The sequence below is a fragment of the Falco naumanni genome, chromosome 5, assembly GCF_017639655.2.
Source record: "Falco naumanni isolate bFalNau1 chromosome 5, bFalNau1.pat, whole genome shotgun sequence".
NCBI lineage: Eukaryota > Metazoa > Chordata > Aves > Falconiformes > Falconidae > Falco > Falco naumanni.
In genome coordinates, this window is record NC_054058.1 from 63,583,367 (window position 1) to 63,604,774 (window position 21,408).

Sequence of the window (21,408 nt, forward strand, 5' to 3'; positions counted from 1 at the left end):
AGAAAAACTGCTCTTCTCATGCAAAACAAAAAAAACATATTGTTTGGACAGTGCCACTAACTTCATACATCGGCTTTCAGCTGTCCAAAATTAACATCTCCACATCAAATACCCTGAACCAGATTCCAAACTGCACTAAACAAGCTGCATGCGCAATTTGAATCACATAGTATTTTATTATTTTCTTTCTTTTTAACCATTTCTGCTGGAGCATTTTTTATTAGGGAGTATTAGCGTGTCAAAATAACAAAATATAATTTTTATTTTATATATTTATGTATGTATTTACAAGGGGCTGCTCTTGTCCACTACACAAACCTACCCATTACTTTTGTGATTAAGCTTGTGGCTAAATAAAAATCTATCCTTTGTTCTACACATGATTAATCAAGCCACTCAGAGGAATTAAATGTTGTTCTGCCTGCAGTCTTCCAAGTTAGACCATCACTGGAGCCATCAGCACGAGCATTTATGACAGGGCCGTTGTCTTCAGCATTATTGCTTCACACTTCCTATGTAAGCCTAGAACTAGTTTAAAAATAGAACAATCGGTCCTCTTCTGCCTGAATAGGTTACTACATAACAGGTTTGTTATTGAATATGTAATTTCTGGGTCATTCTATTTCAAGAGTCAAGTAAGATATCTCGTTTAATAAACAGAAAAACAGCTGTCATATGTATTTCCTTTCACTGGCACTCATTCATAACCAACTGGTAGCTCTCATGGCCACAAGAATTATTTAACTCTACCATACCCATAATACTAAGAAAACCCTTTACTAAATATAGTCATGTGGCAGTATTTCAAGTGTCTAGACTTCCACTTTCATTTTCTCTCCCTTTTCAAAAGGGTTTAATAAGGACTCCAAAAATTTTCTCACAAAGCATCAATCTTCACTGAGCTACTGAACACAGCCTCGGCTTTTTACCAGTGTTCCGATTCACACCTACCCTGGCAAGAGGAATGCTCTGAAAGGAAAGGTGGCTGGACAGGTTTTGTTTCGCTCCACAAGGAAAAAGAAAATAAATCAATGTTCAGGGACTCGCTCGTATTTTTGTCTTTGAGCCAGCATAGCAGCACCACCACCTCATAAGGGAATTAACTAAACCCTTACATTAAGGCAAGACACTCTGAGACAAACACCAGTGATTAGGACATGCAGAGCTTATTAAAATATCTCATGGCACGTTCCAGTGAGCATGACTGACATTAGTCCTCGTGTTGTATCTTAGCCCTAGTTTCAGCTAACAGTTGTAAACAAGGGAAGCTTTATTTTACTGAGTTTTAGTTCATTTCCTGTCCTGGACTATTATAGCCACCCACACATTTTAACAAGTGCGTCACCTCAAAAGCAACCAATTTTTAAATGAAGTGATGCCGACAAACAAGCAATAAAATGCTTTGCAACTTCATTTTCCATAGGAATAATGGTATCTATTCTAGGGATCGAGTCATGTGTATAAATCATCATTTTTTGGAATACAAATTGCCCAACTCCTAACATAAAGCAAGTGATTTCTCCTCAACTTCTCACCACTTGTAATTCAGTCATCCACTATTTCAACTGAAGTTTTCCAAGCTAACAATTCAGCTGAAGAACTTCAGCCATCTGCAGGAACGAGGAAGCAGGAAACCTGTATAAAAGTTTTACCTGCATTAAAATGTGACAGTCTTTCAACAGCAAGGTACAAGAACTAGCCATTTTGAGCAAAATGCAACCAAATCTGCAGTTCTTTTGTCAAGTATGAGACAACACAATTTGCAACTGTTTCTCACTATATAGACAGAAATAAGAACTGCATTCTCTGCACACAGGCCTCTTTTGCAAATTTTAATTCCCTATTCTCTCTTTCCAGTTAATTTTTCAACAGAGAAGTTACTCATGTAAAGCATTTTTTACAGTGTAATTAAACACTCAGGTTAGAAGCATAAGAATTAGCTACAGTACATATTAGAGAGACTGCAAATACATCATCTCTCTTACTCAGCACCCAGGACTCAACTTGCTGAATACGTGAGCAACTATGCAGCATCTTGTATTCTCACTATTGCATGCAGAGGTTCAAGCAAGAGGAATCCAGAAGAATGGCCTTTTCCACTTAGGCAGCCAGGTTTTCTGCTGGCTTCAGCAAGACAGCGTTTGAGTTTTATTCTGTGATATTTATAGACAATCTCAGTCACCACTACAAAGTCAAGTCAAATAGGACCTCAAATCTGGATACCTCCTACGTATCAAATTACAGAATGGTTTGGGTTGGGAGGGACCTTAAAGATCAGCTACAAGATATATAGATGAGATATATACGTAGATACATGATAATGGTAACTCCTCTCTCTCCTATCAAAAAGTTTGGTTTAAATGACTTGCTTAGCATGTGGGGCAGTGCACAATTCTCCAGGGTTGGATTCAGTAGCTCTGCAACAGCATCTTCATTCAGGCCATGACTACTACACACAAAAATTGTCAGAAGACATCTCTTTAACAAGTTCACATGGTTTGGACAGAAGTCTACTACTCTAATTATTCCCTGCTTAATCTACATGCCCGAACATAATTTCTATCACTGCTTGTGAGCGTTAAACACAGGCTGGGAATGTTCCAAAGCATCCAGTCACAATACATGCATTCCCATTCCACAATCAGGTTTTTAAAAGCACAAAATATTCAGGATGGCTCAGAAAATTAAAGAGCAACTTTTAGCAACCATTAAGAGCACCTCAGGTGAAAAAAAAATAGTCCAAAGCTATACCAGAAGCCAACCTTGCCTTGTGAATGAGAGAGCCCTAAGAAAAACATGGATTGCCTGCACAAAAGGAAGTAAAGGATGGCACAGACTGTGATACAATACATGCTCAATACCCATTACCCTGCAATCGATAGTTCCTAGATAGACTAAAACTGCTTCAGGCTATGGATTTAATTCCTATGCTGTTTATCAAAACATACAAGTACAAAAAAAAAAATCTAATTATAAAAGCAGTAGATGCACAGAGGCATCAAGAGGATCAAAATTATTAGTCTTCACAAGCAGGTTTACGAAACATGTTAATGGAACAAACAGGATAGTTTCCCTCTCAAAAAAAAAAAAAAAAAATCACTTTTACAGATGCAACAGTATAGATCACTTGTGAAAATCAAGATAAAAGCCTTTCAGTTCCATGAGATGACGCACTGCTACAGAGAGCTGCCAGCCTAGACTATAGATTTTTAACACCCTTTCAAAGAAAAGTAGCAAGATTTACCTAGACAAAAATTCTGTGAGACTTAGCTCATGAGGAATATTTGGATTAAAAAAGTAGACAAGCAGAACTTTACATGAGAGAGATACTATATACTCTGCTGTGCATCAGTGTTTTAAACAAAAGAATTCAAAACAACCAGCAGAGGAGACATAGAAGCTCATCAAACATACCAGAGTAATAAGGTATAGATCTAGCATAAAGAACAACGACACATTTATTGAAAAAAAAATAATCAGTAAAAGGATAAGTATATTTTTTCTGCATAATCTAACAATCCAATTAATAGTGAAAAAGCAAATTAAATGCTAAAAATCAGTAAGTCAGGGGAAGAGGCAACATTGATGCCTCTTTAAACAGAGTCTACATTTCTAAATGTGCTATGAGGAGTAACAAATACAAGCTCCTTAGATCTAGGATTCAAAGCCAGCAATCTACAACAGTTTCCAGTAGTGCTGACAAAGGGGGACCTGCATGCCTCATTAGTAGCTTAATCTGACCATAAGGTTAGATTATTTCCAGTACAGCCACAATCGTCAACGATGAAACACAAAACTTCCCCTACAAAAAAGCATTTCTTGAATGATCACAAACAAATAGTTGGAAATGTAAGTACCTAACATACCAACAACCTACATTTTACTGAGAGAAGGTAGTTTATAAAGGCTGTCAATATAAACAGTAGCAGCCTACATTAAAAAAAAAAAAAAAAGCACAACCAACAAATTCCCATGTATATGAAGTTGTACAACACTGCTATACAGTTGCAGAGATTAAAATGCTTACCTGGGGAGGATAATTGCTTTCTGAAGACCATCTTGAGGACTGATCATTGGGCTTATCCACCAAGATATTCCTAAAAAATGAGAAGCCAGAAGTAATTTAAGTTACTGCCACATTGTAGTTTACATCTCCATTAAGGTCTGTCATACATGCAGATCATTAACATTCTCATGCTAATAATAACCTAATAATAATAATAATAACCTAAACTCCTAGGGAGAGACTAAGGTTCTCCCCCTATTTTATTAAAAATTGTCTACATCACCCTTTTACAGGACCCATCAAAATACTCCTCCCAGCCTTGTGGTTGTGAAACGGAGTTCCAAGTTGCAAAATTTAAAAAAAATTCAATTGTGAAATAAATCTGTAACAGATGAATTTACATAGGCCTAAGCCCACAATGAAGTGGAAAAAAAACAAGCCTCATTCATCTCAATGGGGTAAGAACTTTTCAAGAAAGTTAAAACAACGAGCAGTAAAACAGTTAGCAAGGCAAAAACGGTCCTTTACTAGACAGGCGATACTGGAAGGGAAAGAGTAAACTGCTAACCTACTGCAGCCTTCTTAGAGCATGGAAGGTGACCACCTAACTCATGCCAAACTTTAGCAAGTGTTATTCATGGGTGTTGTTGTTGGCTTGTAGCTCAAGAAAGCAGAAGTTCAACTATTCAACCAGCAAAACTACCTCTGAGTTGCTTGCTTACAGTTCAGAATAGCACAGCATTTAGGGAATTAAATTCAGAACAGTTTTTTTGGCTAAAACGGAACAGGTTCATCCTGACAGTCATGTGAGGGATTTGCCTTCCCCTCTCCAATAACCATGCAGTAAAGGTCACCTCCTAGATTAGTAACTTTTAGAAAAATCCCTGAAATATATCTAATTATTGGCAAGGTAACGATGCACCACCTGCTGGACAGGGCTCACAAGCTCTACCACATCCAACTAATGAACTTGCCAGCTTGTAAAACTTATGTAAAAAGAAGGAAGTAGTCATCAAAAGGCTTATGCCATCTCCATCTGCTGTGTAGGAGGAAAAGAACACGAGCATCTGGATTACTATAAAGGACTGGAGGAAAAAGCACTCATATAAAAGCTCAGAGGGAAAGAGGTTAAGTCAGAGGTTGAGCATTAACAGACAGAGAAATTAGCTCGCTCTTTCCACATTGGGCAGACCAAAATCACCACACTAGCAACGGTATCCAAGCAGTCCAGCGCTGTAACAAGACAGGCAGCAAGGAACTACACCAGGGTGGCCCCTTAAAATATGGACATTTTAGAAAGCTGGCCTAGTGGCTGTCCGTCTGTAGGCTTTACAAAGAGACATGTCATGATTTTTACACCGCACAGGAGCAAAACTCAGGTTCCCTCTCCTTTTAGCTAGCTCCCATCGTGGCATTTATTAACACAGCAGCGCCAGCCTGCAGCTGGTTTATTCGCACATCCCCAGCGGGGAAAACACGTTAGAACAGCATATCGACACGCACTACCCTCTTGCTCTAACCTCATCAAACCAGGAAACACCAAGCCATTGGTCTGCATTATTAAACATCCAACTAAGAACATCTTGTTTGCAGCACAAAGACACTCAACTCCAAGAAGAAACCTAGCTCCTTCTTTAATTACAATGGGGACGAAACGAACCAATCAAACCAAACAGGAGAATCTGAGAACTGATGAGACACAGACTTCTAATAAAAGTTGTCAGTCTCAAAGCTAGGTCATCAACAGAAACCAAAACATACTTGTGACTAAGCATACTTGCAGTCTCCTATACCACACCACAGGCAAGGCAAAAGGATATTTCTTAATTTTTTAATAACTTTTAATATCTAGAGAGAGAAAAAAAAGCTAAACTTGAAGTAGATATGTATCTTACATTAAATACTTAAGGGACACGAAGGCAGATAAAACCAGACAACACTGTATGGCTTTTCTCCTTTATGAAACTTTATACTAGCATGCAAGATGACAATTTACCCTACAGAATAAATTTTATTTATGATGTTATTACATTTGTTTAAACATTAGATGATAAGCTCTTCATACATTGAGCAACATTTGCAGGAATTGGCACTGTTACGTGGTCAGATAATGCCCTGCTGGAAAGAGGCATTTTCTAACTGGGACAGATCCCAAAGACCGTATTTTTAGAAGTAGGTTTGTTTGCTTCTCCAGGTCAAAGATCAGCTTGACACAACCAAAGAGGACCTCAGTCAGTACTAGACAAGACAAAAACCCTTCTGCAGAGAGAAAAAACGGACAGGCAGCTCACACAAAATTAAGGCTAAAAAGAAATTTAAAAGATACAAGATAGCAGTGTCAATGGAGTTATGTTTCAAAATACACAGGTTAATAATTTATTAAATAAACATTGAATACAGAAGTCTATATGTACAAAGTACATATGTACCATAATGGTTTAGGAAAATTTATGGGCTTGGAGAAGTTCAAGCATTCTACCAGTCATAAGACAGTTCAATAAATGTATATCCTAATGACAGATACCTTTTTTCCATGTAAAGCCCTTTTTCTGGGCATCACAAAGCTCTTACACAGTATCTGAAGGCAGGCTTTTCAGTTAGACACGTAACTTAAAATCTGAGAAACTTTAGAAGCAAAAATTCCATTAACTCCATGACTTTCCACATAATTTTCAAAAGGCAGTGAAAAAAGGTATTTCTAAGCCTTTGAGCTATGCCAAGTAGCAAACAGTTTTACACAAGCTTTTCCTGTGAAAAAAAGCAAATCATTAAATGCAGTTTGAGACAACTCATAATCATATACTGTAGATACATGATCTAGTCTACCATAAATCTACAACGCTGCCAAGAGGGACCATTCTACCTACTCGCGCCTCATCCTCCCCCTCCCTACACCAGCAGCTATAATAAAGATTAGCATAAATAACTTCTTCAGTCAGATCAGTTCTCTAGTTCAGCTTACTACTAGTGCCAGCAAAAAAGGAGAAAAAAAAAAAAAGCTGAGCAGCTGGATCTGGACAAGGGGTTCATACTGGCATGAACTCCCAATACCACTCTCCCACTGGAAAGTCACTACTCAAAAAAAAATAATTACATGTCGTGGTACCACTGCTACTGCATGGGCAACCCTACCTCACACTAAAAGCTAAGCAGAAGGAGCCATTCTATTTGCACCACAAACAGTAACATGTCCAGAGGTGGTACTGGTGTGCCTTAAATTCATAACCTAGCTTCCTTCATGGCTGTTAGCCTCTAAGCCTTTACTGTAAGTGTTCCCATTGCTAAATAAGAGAAGTGGATCGTTTGGGCTGCTTTACGTAGAAAGACCTCTTGGCAGAACACAGTGGAAGTTTATTTTTATTACCCATGCAGACACTGGTCTTGCAAGTGCTGGAAGTAGATAATTTTTCCTTTTACCAACCCAGAAACCGTTATATCCGCTGTACCAACTGCTGGCTGATCTCAGCTGGAATTACAGAGATGTCTCCATGCTTGGTATTAACCAGAGGACTTCTTTGTGCAAAAAGCTCTGTGGTTTCAGGCATGACAATCGCTAAGGGAGATTTCTTCTTTGCTTCGGAGCACGGGGGGGGGGGGGGGGGGGAGGGAGAAATAAGATGACTTTGCAAAATACACTGCAAATTAGGTTTAAGGCTGCTGTAATTTGCATCTAACCTAAATATTTTCATGAAGTTGCTATTAAAGAAATCCATAACTTTAGGAACAAGTCCTTGAGAATAAACAAATCCAAAACACTAGCTTTGCTTGGCACATTCAAATTGCTCTTCAGAGAGCAGCTGTGCAGAAAAGGGCACATGCGTCTCCAAGAGGACTTGGAACTCAGACACAGCTCTTCTAGAAAACCGCTGAGGTACCACACCATTACACTGTAAAAAGCATTTGAAGCGCTACAGAAACACAGCCTGACTGAAAATGGGCAAAATACTTTCTTTGGGGTTGTCCACATGATGATTTATTTTCTTTTTTCCTACAACCCTCCCAAGACAGACTAGCAAGAATACAGCAGCTAGAATACATTGATTAAAAATTCCACTAAGTCCACTTTACAGAGGACTGCAAGACGTGGCGGGTCAACTATTTCAAACACGTGAAACCATCACACAAGCCAGTACAAAGCATCAACCAAGATAGTCTTGGCCAGCCTAGACACAGGAATGTACACAGTCTTAACCAAGAAAAACAGATGGGGAGGAGGGGGGGAAGGAAAAAAAGACCACCAAACCAAACCAAACCTCCACCACCAAAAAACCCTAGTCCATAGATCTGGAAAGAACTAGAGAACTTTTTCTCCTGCAGCTCTCAAACTCACTACAATTAATGCTGGTTTCAAAACCTGGCTGCAGTTTATAAAGGCATGTGCACCTATGGCTCTCCCTTAAAGTGGTTCAAAGAAAGCCTTTTACATTTTGTTTTAAAGTTTCTCTCCTTTCTATTGCAAAAGTTCTCTGCTTAAAATGACATTCTGATGTGAAGTCAAGAAAGTTTCTTGGTTGAGACACAATAAAACATGAACAATTATTATGCAGTATTGCAGATACACTTGAGAAACAAGATTCTTTTTTGGGGTTGCATTTTTTTAGAACACGGGACTTCTTAACCCCACTGCTAGGATGTACAGGAGGACCTCTTGCCTAGTAAAACAAAGTTTGAGTTAAACACATACACAAGTGTGCAATTTTAAATACTATACTGTCTCAAGATTTGCCAACTTACTGCTCAAATTTGCTTCCATCTCCTCAGCAGAGTTGCACACAAACATCCATTGTATTATAAATTTACTTCTATCAAAAGTAAAATAGCTAAGTACAGCATACAAAAATAAACTGATGGATTTAGAAATCACCTTACAGAAATAGACTTATCAGATCACAGCTGACTGTACTGGCCAACAAAACAGGTATCACTTAGCTCTGGTCTAGAAATAGTTCCATTAAAATCAGTGTCTCAATTATTTCTTTCCATGAACCGTTTACTTTTTTTTTCCAAGCTGCCTCTCATCCCTGTCAGCCCAATGATACACAAAAGCCTTTACTAAAAAGCAAACTGCTGCTTAAACACAAAGTGACACGGTTGCAGACATTTTCAGTAATGCAGGTTAAAAAGTAAGTTTGTTTTTTTTTCACTCCCCCCATCTAATTAAGACTTCTTTAAACAAGCTATTTTTGATTCATCAGTGCTTCCTCCTGACACACCAGGAATTAAATGTTACCAATACTGACTTAAAACTGCAGCAGTATAGTGAAATCCCAGCAAGTTATCAGAGCCTGGTAAATAACTTCTATTCCAGTGACACTCAACAACCCTAAATCACGGATTAAACTTTTGACTGTATCACAGCACTGAGCAACCCAAATCCTTAGAGGCAAGAGCTACCAGCTCCAGGTTAGTAACATCAGTATTAGCACAGACAGAAAAACAAACCGGAGAAAAAATAAAATTAAGTCCGGCTTGTTCACATATGTTGGTAACCACAGTAACTTCACACATCACAGATAATTACCACTCTAACCGTCCTAATGTTTAGGAATTATACTTTAGATGCAATTTAAGTAGTAAGTGATGCTGAACCTTTAGGCTTAGAAATTACCAGGGTTCCTTCTCTCCCCACACTGACTTTTGGTTTCAATTTAAGAATTGTTAGATTACAAAAACAGGTCTTTTCCATGTACTGTACTTCATTTTCTTTTCAAAAAGTAGACATAACTTAAAATGCCAGTGATCTTAGTTAACTGATATTAGTGAATATAAGATTACCTGGAACTATTTATTTTCCTTATTTCCTATTCAGTGTTCATTTGTACATGTCTAAGACAAAAGGCTGGAATTTAAATATCCTTCTATGTGGTCCACAAAGTACTAACACAAGCAACATGATGTGCACGCAACCTAGCCTAGGTGAGGTTCCAGGAGGTTCTCAGAGTAAAAATAAATCCCTGGCTTAATAAAAAAAATAACAAGAATAGCACGAATTCTACCCTTCAATATTCAAGGAAAGGCAAAGAGATTAAATTCTTCAGCCTCCTGGATTTGTACCCAACAGATAAAATACTGCAGTAAAATTTGCCAGTTTAAGACATCAACAGCTACAGCCACTTTAAACAATGTTCAGTTTTCATTTTTTTTTAAATCCTCATCTTCTGGGAAAATAGTTTAGATAGCATGTAACCTATGTATATGAATAACGTAGTATGTAAATAGGATTTTCTATGGCCAACAGTCACCAGAAAAGCCACTGACTTACCAAATCTTCATTCCAAAAGCATTTTCTTGGAAAGGGACAGACCCTTTACAAGCAGATTAAAGGAAAGCGATGTCTAGCACACATCTATTGTAAATCTCCTATGCTGTATTTTGGGAGCATCATAAGCTTGGTGGAGTATTCTTCTTTAACACATATATGGAAAAAATTTACAAAGTCCAGGAAGTAGATTTAGGCCTTCCATGATTCCACAGCATTGCAACAATGCTTTTACATGCCAGAATATTAGCAGTATTTCTGCTCAACAGAGGAATCCACAAAAACAGAGTAAGTGATTACATGTAGAGATATAAATTCCTAATGTAACCCATAAACACATTTTTATATTCATCAGCACAGTAACTTCACACTCAGTAAAAAGTTCACCCAAGAACCCGATGCCTGTACAGAAATTTAAAGCAGACTATGTTCAACAAAACAGACTGAAGCTCCCTCATGCCCAAACTAACGTCAGGTATGGAGCTTTTTCACAAAAACTCTACAGAAAATGCCTCCTAGTTCCAGGTGGGACCACCTTCACTGCATTAAGCTTTCCCCTCAGAATTAGGGTTCTCTCACTAACACTGCAACTCAGCTCAGAAAATTCAGAAGACAAAAAATTGACCTGGGAATATGAAGAAATATCAGCCTGTTGCTAAGTACTGGTTATTTGTGGAAGTGCATTACAAGTGAGAAATATGTGGCCCTGCAGCTACATTATGGAATAATTCTTATTTGGGGGCAAAATACATAATTCATGCTAAAGAATACACCAGTTCCCAAGCCAACACTACTTTCGTATTTGGCAGCTTCCAAACACTGTACCAAAAACCATGGGGTTTAGGAGACAAAATGTGAAAGTTAGCAATAGCACACTGTCATGAAAGAGCAGGGTGGGAATTCATTTAGCAATTCATGACTCACAGGTCAATTTACCTAATCTAATTTTTTTTTTCTTCCCTTTTAACACTCTGTGTTAAGAGCATCTATTTACTAATACAACTTTCAAATGTAGAATAGGCTAGGAAATTAGTATGTAAATAATTACAGTAAGATCAAATGCTGCTTAAAGTATGTACCTACAGAAAAGCATTCAAGAAAAATACAAGTAATGTCCTAAGCAGAATTTCAGTGTTTTTGAGGCACTTTTCCAGAGCTTGAGAGTGACATTATGAGCCCAGCAATCAGGCTGGGGAGAAAAGGCAGAGAGAACTGAGGAAAACATCTAACTCAAAAGGACCAGTGTGCAGTTTTTCCCTTTTCAAGATCATGTCACTTTCCAGGAACTGCAAAACTCACCAGCAGAGGAGGAGCAAGCACTATTAACCATTTTGCTTTCGCAGTTTAAATTCAGACGTGCAGGCTGCTATCCTTAACTTAAATATATGGTTGTGCTCCTTGATTTAAATTGATCCAGGAAATAATCTCTCAAAGATTATGCATGCTGAGTTTCAAGTAATGGCTAAAATAGCAACTATCTAAAGTAACAAAGCACTCTACATCTCCAGTGCTCCCTCCTCCCCTTCCAGTAACTAGTATATCATCGAATTCAGACCCAGCTGAACTTACAGTCCAGCGTTCCCACAAAATTCAACAGGCCGTGGTCAAGAAAGCAAAACTACATTGGTTTTAGAAATTTATATTAACATGCTATTTAAGTTAGTCAAGCACTGGCTTACTTCTGAATTTTGGAACATGCTGACCTCTAGGTAACTGACTGAATCAATGCTGCACACACCACTTAAACTCAACAAACTCATGATCACATCATAAAATCAATGGTGACAATAAACCTAACCATGCATTCTAACAGCCACCTGCTAAAAAGAAGATGAAGGTGCAGAATAAGAAACTATATTCTTTGCCATGAAAAAAAAAAAATCAAAACAGACTGTCCATGCCGTCTGAGCAATAACAACAGTTATCCCAAAGAAAACATGTTCTGTTTGAAATAGTCTTTTAGTCTTTAAGCAAGTAATTACTAAGGAGCTAGAAAACCTCTACTAAGCTTGAAGAACATAAAACCTCATACAGGACAAATGATCCATAATCTGATGATGTTAACACCTCTATGAAAACTTTAAATTTTAATGTTCCCCAAAAATGCCATCCCAGAAGAGGCTGAACATCAGAATAATACAGGTTCTACCAGGTTAGTCACACCAGGAAACTAGAGCAATTAGCATTTCACCTTCATCGTTCTGCTAGTGCGTAAAATTCCATCTAATCTCTTAAATAATGACTGTATTTTAACTGCAGCTTAAAAGAAATTTCTTCTCATACTACAGCATTTGTACTTTTACCTGGGAAGCAAGAGCTACCAGACTTCTGATGCCACTATAAGGAACGAACAACTTGAAATTTTGTGACTGTTGTCATTCCCTCCACCTCTCCAACCTTTTTCTTTCTCATCACTTCAGCTTACCAGACACTTGAGAAGCACCTAACACTCATGTACTGATCTGCAGGTTACTTATTTTCTACAGAAATATTTTGCTAAGTACTGAATTTTAGCTTTCAGAGAAAAATCCCAGGCTACAAAAGTGATGTAAACAAGGGGGGAAATGCCTGTCAGAACACGAGATTGTCTAGAAACATCCAGAAAATCCACACAAACAAGTGGGGAAAAAAGTATTTTCCACTGAAAAGGACAAGCAGAACTGAGAAGATTTCTATACACAGGGCTCACCGGAGGGGAAAAGTCAGTTGCATTCCCAGCTCATTTTACTAAATGTTAAAAGTATTGATCAATATTGCAAAGACATCACAAACACTTAATTACAGATAGCCAGCAGCATGCCTGTTCATCTTCCCATATCTAAAGGCAAAGCAATTAGAACAAGGAAACTGAATTCACTACATTAAAATAAAGCTATAAATGCTGACAATTTAAGTTGCAAAAACTACTCTCATGCTTATTATGTGGGGAAAAAAAACACCCACAAAAACAAAGCCGCAGTTCTACACCTAGAACAGAAATCATCACTGCTACGTAACTGAAGTTATTTACAAAGCCATGAGACACAAGCAGACTCATTAAGATTTCTAGCATATGGACGATGAGCACAGTTCACCCTCCCAGAAAAGCTCTGAAGCACACTTCGCTAATCCACCACTTTGGTCTGGTTTAGCTAGCTTTCAACTGCTGAGACCTCAACAGAAGGCATCTTCACCTCCTCAGCTGGGTATCAGAAAACAGAACAGAAAAAAACCAAGCCTTGTCATTAGTCATGACTGATCTCAACTTGAACATGAGATTCTTCAAGACCTGGATGCATCTATAACAAGATTTATGAACCTACAAGGTACAGATCTGAATCATCAGTTTCACGTGGTAGGAAGAGAAACTGAAAATCACATTTCACTAGCCACAAACACGTGGGGTTTTTTCCTGTTAAAGAAATCTCAAAGAACAGGGCAGCTCGAATTCAGGTTATTTTCCAGTTTTTGTTGGTTTTGTTTGGGTTTTTTTCTAATCCTTATGGACTTTACCCCAAAAAGTTTTACACATGTTCTCAGTACCTCCTTACCAATGCTTTTAATACCTTAGATCTGAAATCATAGGAGAGTAAATCTCGTTTCAGAGTAAGCACAATACAACAGATGTTTGGTTAAACTGGGCAGGAACTTACTGTCACATCCTCTTAACTAAAAAGCAAAAAAAAAAATTTGCATTCTCACTTTGGAAGTCTACGAGTCTCATTTTACTATCAAAGTATCTTTCACTTAGTTTACTCCCCCAATTTGATGGAAATACAGAAAAACAGCAAAACCACACACAATTATTTTAAGTTTATCCTAACAAATCAGCTGGTTCCTTCTGTGTTCCAGTATGCTTTCTAGGAAAGAAAGAACTGAGCCATCCAGCCTTCAGCATTTGAGGTACTACCACACAAGGTGTCAAACTGGAAAAGCCTGTAATAAGCAGAGTAACTCAAGTCCACAGTGAAACAGATAAAAATGGGTTGCAATGAAAAAGTGACTACCAATTAGGAGTAGGTTGTTAGTGACATTTAATTATCAGCTAAGAAACCAATTTTATTTTATACAATCTTAACAATGACCCCAGCACAAGAAATAATTGAACAAAATACCAATAAAATTTTTGAAGTCAAATCTAGGAAATACTGATCTTTCTCTATAGAGATACCATACAGGAAAACCTGAATGCCTCTGGAAATCTGAGCAACAGGATGAAACTTCCTCAAGAAGGTACACGACTAGTATAACACCGTAAAAAGCTCTTGTTAGTCTCTGAAGTGGGAATTCAGCTGTATAAAACAGTGACATGAGGCCTCAAGTGCATTAACCAACTACAAGGCATCATCAATCATGACTCTTGATGCAACCACTAGAAACCATGGTCCTAGGACATGGCAATTTAGCATTTGGCAATAGAAAAGGGTACCTGACTGCCACCGCCAAAGCACAACACTTCTGATTCACATTAGCAGGCAGTTCAAACTGGAGTAGGTATAAAAATGGGCTATTAAAAAAATCAGGGTATGAAATGCTTCTCTCAGAATGCAGAGCAATAGGTTGTGGCTCTCCTACAAAAAAAAAACAAAAACAAAACACACAACAAACCACACAACAAAAAAACACAAACCCAAGCTGCAATCCTCATTAAATTACCTTCTATAAATTGTTTATTTCTTCCTTGTCCAAAAAGTGAATAAGCTCATCACTTTCTACAGAAGGCCAGAGGGGAAAGGGGGAAAAAAGTCCAGGCCTCTCTCCCTCTCAGTGTATGTCAGAAGATGACAGTACTTGTTTGTGTAGACTGGTGGGTGGGGGGGAATCCCTAGACTAGTCAGTCCCTTGTGAGACATCGGGGAGCAGCCTCCCACAAGGTTCCATTCCTTCAGGAAGGAACTGCGGAGAGACAAGGAAAGGATCCGATGAAGAAGGTTCAGGCGACATGCTGGGTTGAACATTTTCCAAGTTGGACAAGCCGAAGCCTCTCAATGCACTGTTGCCTCTGCACACACCAGATGTTTCAAGAACAAATTTCCTCTTGGACCAATTTTCTTCCCAAAGGCACAACCTTCCCTATAAAGCAAGCTGAACTAGACACTATTACTAGACCAACTTCCACTTCTACCCACAGAGGTTTTTAAAATAAATATCCAAGTCAGTCTTCCTGCTGGTAGCTACAAGCCAACAGAGGACAACTCCAGCAGTTTCAAAAACAGCAGAACTATTCTTTGGCAGATTCAAGGACAATCTTCACTTAAAGTTTGGAAAGGTCTTTGCAAACACACAGGTAGCTGCAGCAGTGGTTAAACAGCCAGAAACTGGATCCAGCACCAACTAACCCCTAGTACCACCACCAAACACAACAGGGACGACGACACTGGCATTCACCAGAAGAAAATTCTCTGTCATTGAAAGAAAACTGGTGTTTTTCAATAGACTACTGATCCTAAACTAGAACATGACCAGAAAGGTCTTTGAAAAACACTTTAGAGGTGGTGTTTGTTTGGGTTTTTTTAAATTAAAAGGAGAAGTTATCAGTTGATTTCAGAAACTCTAAAGAGTTTCAGTATCTGTTTACTATCACAAAAGCAGATGCAATGTAAATTACTAGACTTCTAATTTCTTCCCTGCACAGCAGTGATGAAACTCTTGTATTTCTTAAGTTTGTTTTACATTTAAAACCATACAACTACTTAAGAAGTGCATTTAAATCATACTTAGCTGACAAAGATCATGGGTAACCTACTGTGTTCCTCTTCCAGAAGCACTCTGCATGCAATACCACAGCTCCCCAAACCAAGCAACATTATTAAGTGGTGTAATCCTACACATATTATGGCAGTCCCTCTTCTACTTGAAGTGGTTTCTTCCTAGTTAAACTAGCAAACTTGTTTAAACTACAGTATAACCGGAATTCCCAATATCCTTCCAGGAAAACATCATTCTGTTCCATATATGAAATAATAAGACAACTTTTAGTTCTACCTGCATGTTCATTCTGCAGTATGTTACATTCCTATCCCAGCAATTTTAGAGTTTTCAATCTTTACCCCACCCCCCCCCAAAAAAAGCTCCTAGATATTCCTCTATAAATTTTCTCCTTTGCAGATCAAAGCCTCCCCTTTCCATTTCAGATCACATTTAAGCTCTTTCCCAGAACACGGGAATCAAAAGTTAGCACACAGCAAGTAAAAACCAAAACTTTCATAGAAGAGAGCACACAAGTGTTAGGCCCAGTATCCCTCAACCCAAGGGCAACATGCCAGAGAATAATCCCGGCACTGGTATTATTGAGCACTGCTTAAAAGCCGTTAAAATTGCTTTTACTGATGATAAGCACATCTAAGCAACGTTCTAAAAAACAGCTGAATGCAAGGTCATGCATTTGTAAAACACCAGCCCTACTATAGGAAAGGGAATTGTATCATGGAAGGCAATGACATTAAGGACTTTGGGCAGCACTGCAGACACCATGGGAACATTAATTGTTCACGCAAGTCTGTAGCAAAAAGGACTAACAGAAGCCTTGGAAAATATCAAGGAGAAAAATGGTATTAACTTTTTACATTGCACCAGTGAGATCAATAATGGACTGTCAAACTTCTATTCAGGGACCACCGCTTTAATACAACGTTGAAAGCCAAAAGCACTGGTAGAAATAACTACAAGCACGAACACAGACCTGAAAGAGACTCCTTAAAGTCAAGTCTTTTTGACAAAAAAGGTAAAAGTATTCTACTTAATAATCTTTGTTGATAATTAAGTAAAAGAATCCAGTTCTTTTTAGTATCTAACAAAGCAAATATTCAGAAAGATACAACAACTAGGAACTCAGACTCAGAAAAGCTCTTTTTTTAAAGGTTCACTTCATTTTGGAAAGCAGAGATAATTCATTACATTAATAATTAACAAACAGGGCAAGCCTGTTACTTGTTGATGGAGGGTGACAAAGATTTTTCAATCAAAGGTTATTAAATTTGGCACAATCAGTGATCAGACAAGACTCTACAGCCTGCAATGACTAAGGTGTCAAAGCACCGTAATCCTAACTGTCGTCCCGACCTCCCAACGCTGAAGGTAACTTATTGAAAAGGTGTATCAAAAATAGCACACCTAGACCACATTATAGTCACTCCAAATTTGACTTTCAGCAGCTAGAGAAATTTAACAGGCCATAGCTGGACTGCCATACAGCCAAGTCTCCCATTCAGCATGGGTTCACATTAGTACAGCACTGCAAACTGATGGCTGTAAATAAAAGCTTCAGTCTCCTTTTGCCAAACTCCGAATCCCTAAAAGCATAAAGTGAGGGCAGCAGATCACCCCCTTCCCCAAAATCACACACAACAGTGATGGTAGGCCAGGGTTTCAGAGGTCAGGGGCACGAGAGGATGCCTAGCTGCCAAAAAACACACTGCCCAAAGGCACCTGACATACCCAAACCTGCAGGGCAGGGAGAAGCGGGGCACGTTTCCTTACCCTTCTCCCCACTGAACCTGTGACCAGCTGCTCCCACACACGGTGCCCATTTTCCGCCAAATCTGAGAACAGCTTCTCCTTACATGCACCCTCTCCTGCCCGCAGCCGGTGATTCCCTCCCCGCTGCTCACCCCCGCCCAGCCGACCACAGCCTGGCAGACAGCCCACCCCCAAACCTACAGCCCAGGCCCTCCACCCCACACAAAGCCCCCCCAGATCTGTTCATCAACCACTCCCCCAAGCACCCCACCTCAGTGCTGGTGCTCAACTCCGCCCCACCCCCTGCCCTACAAGTCCCCCCATGCACACACAGCCCCCCCACCCCCTGCTCTACAAGCCCCCCCATGCACACGCAGCCCCCCCACCCCCTGCTCTACAAGCCCCCCCATGCACACACAGCCCCCACACACCCGGCTACACCGACCTTCCCACGCACGCCCCTCCCCCCCCAAGCCCCGCCGGCCAGCCCCTCCTCCACACAGACCAGCCCCCCCGCCGCCGCGCCTCCCCTCACCAACCCCCCCAGCCGGGGGCTCCGGCCAGCCCGGGGCGCTCCAGCACCCCGCAACGGCGTCGGCCGGGCCCGCGCCCCTCGCGTCCCCTGCCGCGGCCGCCACCGCAGCGCCGCCCGCCGCGGCCTCCCCGCGCAGGCCCCGGCGCGGGCCCGGCGCAGGCCCGGCAGTTCGCCACGGCACCGGGCGGCCCGGGACCGAGGTGGGACCGAGGCCGGGACTCACTCGGGCAAGTAGGTGGAGGAGAAGCTGCTCCAGCGGTGCAGGGTGTAGCCCAACACCCGACTCTCGGGGCCCACCGGCCCCGCCGCCGCCATCTTGTTGTCAGCAGCGGCAGCCGCGGCCCCGGCAGCGCCCGCGGGGGGCGGGGCCGCGCTCTTAAAGGAGCCGCGCGGGAGGGGACCGGTGGGGGTTGGGGCCTAGAGCGTGGAATGCCCTGGAGCGGGGGGTACTGCTGTGGGGCTGCGTTTCTCTGTAGGGTTGGCAGAGAGAGGCCCCGTGGGGCTCAGGGGTCACCCCATGGAGCTGCTGTGGGTTCAGGGGGGTGCCCCATGGGGCTGAGGTGGGCTGTGGGACTCGGGGTTCACCCTGTGGGGCTGCTGTGGGGTCAGCGAGAAGTCTTGTGGGGCTCAGAGGGATGCCCTACGGGGCTGAGGTGGGCTGTGGGACTCGGGGAGATATCCCGTGGGGCTCAGTGGGATACCCCGTGGGGCTGAGATGGGGCTCAGGGTTCACCCTGTGGGGCTCAGAGGGCTGCCTCATGCGGGTAAGGTGGGCTGTGGGGCTCAGAAGGATGCCCCATGGGGCTGAGGTGGGCTGTGGGGCTGCTGTGGGGTCAGGGAGATGCCCTGTGGAGCTGAGGTGGATGTCCCATGCGGCTGCCTTGGGCCGTGGGGCTCAGAGATCAGGGAGGTGCTCAGGTGGATGCCCCATGGGGCCAAGGTGGGTTGTAGGGCTTGGGGAGATGCCCCATGGGGATAGAGTGGAGTGTCAATTGCCAAAAGGAGCATCTCCTTTCCCAGTCCCATGGTGGACATGGCCATGGGTGAGCACTTGGGAAAGGGATCTAGGAAAACCCAGTGGGATTTGGTGCTGCTCCAGCTCCTGCACGGATCCTTGTCATGGGCAGAACAGTTATTCTCCCTCGCTCTGTTCTATCAGCTGAAGACTTGACCATGTATTCTTATATCTCCCAAGAAGTTTGTTTTGACATTTCTGCCAATTTTTAAATGCATGGTGGGTTGGGTTTTTTTCCAAGAAGGAGTTAAAGCTATTAAAGTCACCATAAATAACAGTAAATAGAAGTAAATTACAAGTAAAATGAAAATGCAGATGATCAAGTGGTGCCCAGATTTAGCATCTGACCAACAGTCCCATTTGAAAGCACTTGCAAATTGAGTGGCTGGGTGCCAGAATTAATCGGGGTCTTTTTCCCTGGGTCACTTTTACATTTTACATACAACAGCCCACCTATGTGCTTCATGGAGAGGCAACCTGGGGGTCCAGGTTGTGGGAAGAAACCCAAGTGGTTTCCCACATCTTGCGCAGCCATATTTCATAACTTTTTTTTCCTGTGGATTTTAGGAAATAAGTTGTATTTAGTCATAAAAGACCAGGTTGGAAGGGACCTGAAGGATCATCTGGTCCAGCCTTTCATGGCAAAATCGTGGTCTAGACAAGATGGCCCAGCACTCTGTTCTGAATCTTAGACGTGTCCAGTGCTGAGGAATCCACCACTTCCCTGCAGAGATTATTCCAATGGCTGGTTATTCTCATTGTGAAAAATTTTCCTCTTGTGTCCAAGGGAGTAACTTGTACCCATTACCCCTTGTCTTTTCCATGTGACACCTTGTGAAAAGGGAGCGTTCATCTTCTTGGCAGCCACCCCTTAAATACTGGCACACGGTGATAAGGTCTCCCCTAAGCCGCCTTTTCTCAAGGCTGAACGAGCCCAGTTCTCTCAGCCTTTCCTCGTAGGGCAGGCTTCCCAGTCTTTGCTCGTCTTTGTGGCCATCCTGTGGACCCTCTCCAGCCTGTCCCCATCCTTTTTGTATAGCGGGGCCCAAAAGCAGTATTCCAGGTTTGGCATGACAAGCGCTGAGTAGAGTGGGATAACGACTTCTTCACCTCTGCTGGTGATGCCCTTGTTGCTGATGCAACCCAGCCTCCTGTTGGCTTGCTTTGCCGCAGCAGCACACTGTTCGCTCGTACTGAGCTCGTTGTCCAGAGCACCCCCAGGTCCCTCCCCACAGGGCTGCTCCCCAGCTGGGTAGATCCCAGCCTGTCCTGCACTCCTGGATTATGTTCTCCCCGTTGCAAGACCTCACACTTTTCCTGGTTGAACTTCATAAGGTTCTTGTTAACTCACTCTTGCAGCCTGTCCAGGGCTTCCTACAGGGTGGCTCTCCTTTCCAGTATGTCCACTTCCCCACTCAGTCTGGTACCATCGGCAAACTTCATCAGGGTAAGCCAGATTCCATCATCCAGATCACTTATGAAGATATTAAAATATTAAATAATTTCCTCCCTTGCAGCTGATGCTGCTGAGTAATTTGCTGGCAGCACTGGTAACTTTCTGGGTCTGCAGTGCCATGATCAGTTTGGAGAGAACTCCAGACCTACACCAAGTTGTTTTTCAGTGCTTTGGCCCACTGCGTGGCTGCGTGGCAAGAGGCCAGCTCTGAAACCCCAGACACCTATGGGACCAGCTCATAAATTGGGTGTTCTTTGACACACCTCTCTGTCTGACGTTGTTGTAGGGCTTTTCCTGGAGAAGGGAGATGTTTTCACCCAGAGCCCTCACCAAAGTAAGGGGGAGGCCTGGGACACCCCCGGGGCAGCTCTGGACTGCTTGAGAAAGCAGAGGAGATATTTCAAGACCAGGAGGAAAAAAAAAGGCCAAACAAATAAACAGCTGTCTGTTGGAAATGACAGATTGGAGAGATTTTATCAGGCAGGACAGCAAGATGCCTGGCTAGATTAAATTAGCACAAGGATTTTCCACCCTCCCCCCCCTTTATTTTAGGAAAGCAAGTGAGAATGTGGCAGCAAAATCTGCCTGCGGATGAAAAACTCGTTCAGCAGCCTTGAAGGCTGAACATCAACCGGCTATTTTAAAAGTGAGGGGGAGCAACAAGCACTTCATCTCCAGACCCCTTCCCAGGAGGGACATT

The 21,408-nt window shown here is 41.7% G+C and overlaps 1 protein-coding gene across 3 annotated transcripts in view; it reads right to left on the bottom strand.

Moving 5' to 3' along the window:
• The window catches only part of MKLN1 (muskelin 1), a 98,157-nt gene extending 79,576 nt beyond the window's left edge, over window positions 1–18,581 (bottom strand). For 2 of the 3 annotated variants that reach the window (XM_040595008.1, XM_040595006.1), the window contains exons 1-2: window positions 18,461–18,581; window positions 4,028–4,097 (exon numbers count right to left, since the gene is read on the bottom strand). In XM_040595008.1, the coding sequence (XP_040450942.1) occupies window positions 4,028–4,097; window positions 18,461–18,552 (162 nt within the window). In that variant the 5' untranslated portion in view covers window positions 18,553–18,581. Of the gene's footprint in view, window positions 1–4,027; window positions 4,098–17,723; window positions 17,789–18,460 lie in introns of those variants that run through there. The other variant, XM_040595007.1, reaches the window with a different exon arrangement.
• Between the last annotated feature and the right edge of the window lie 2,827 nt (window positions 18,582–21,408).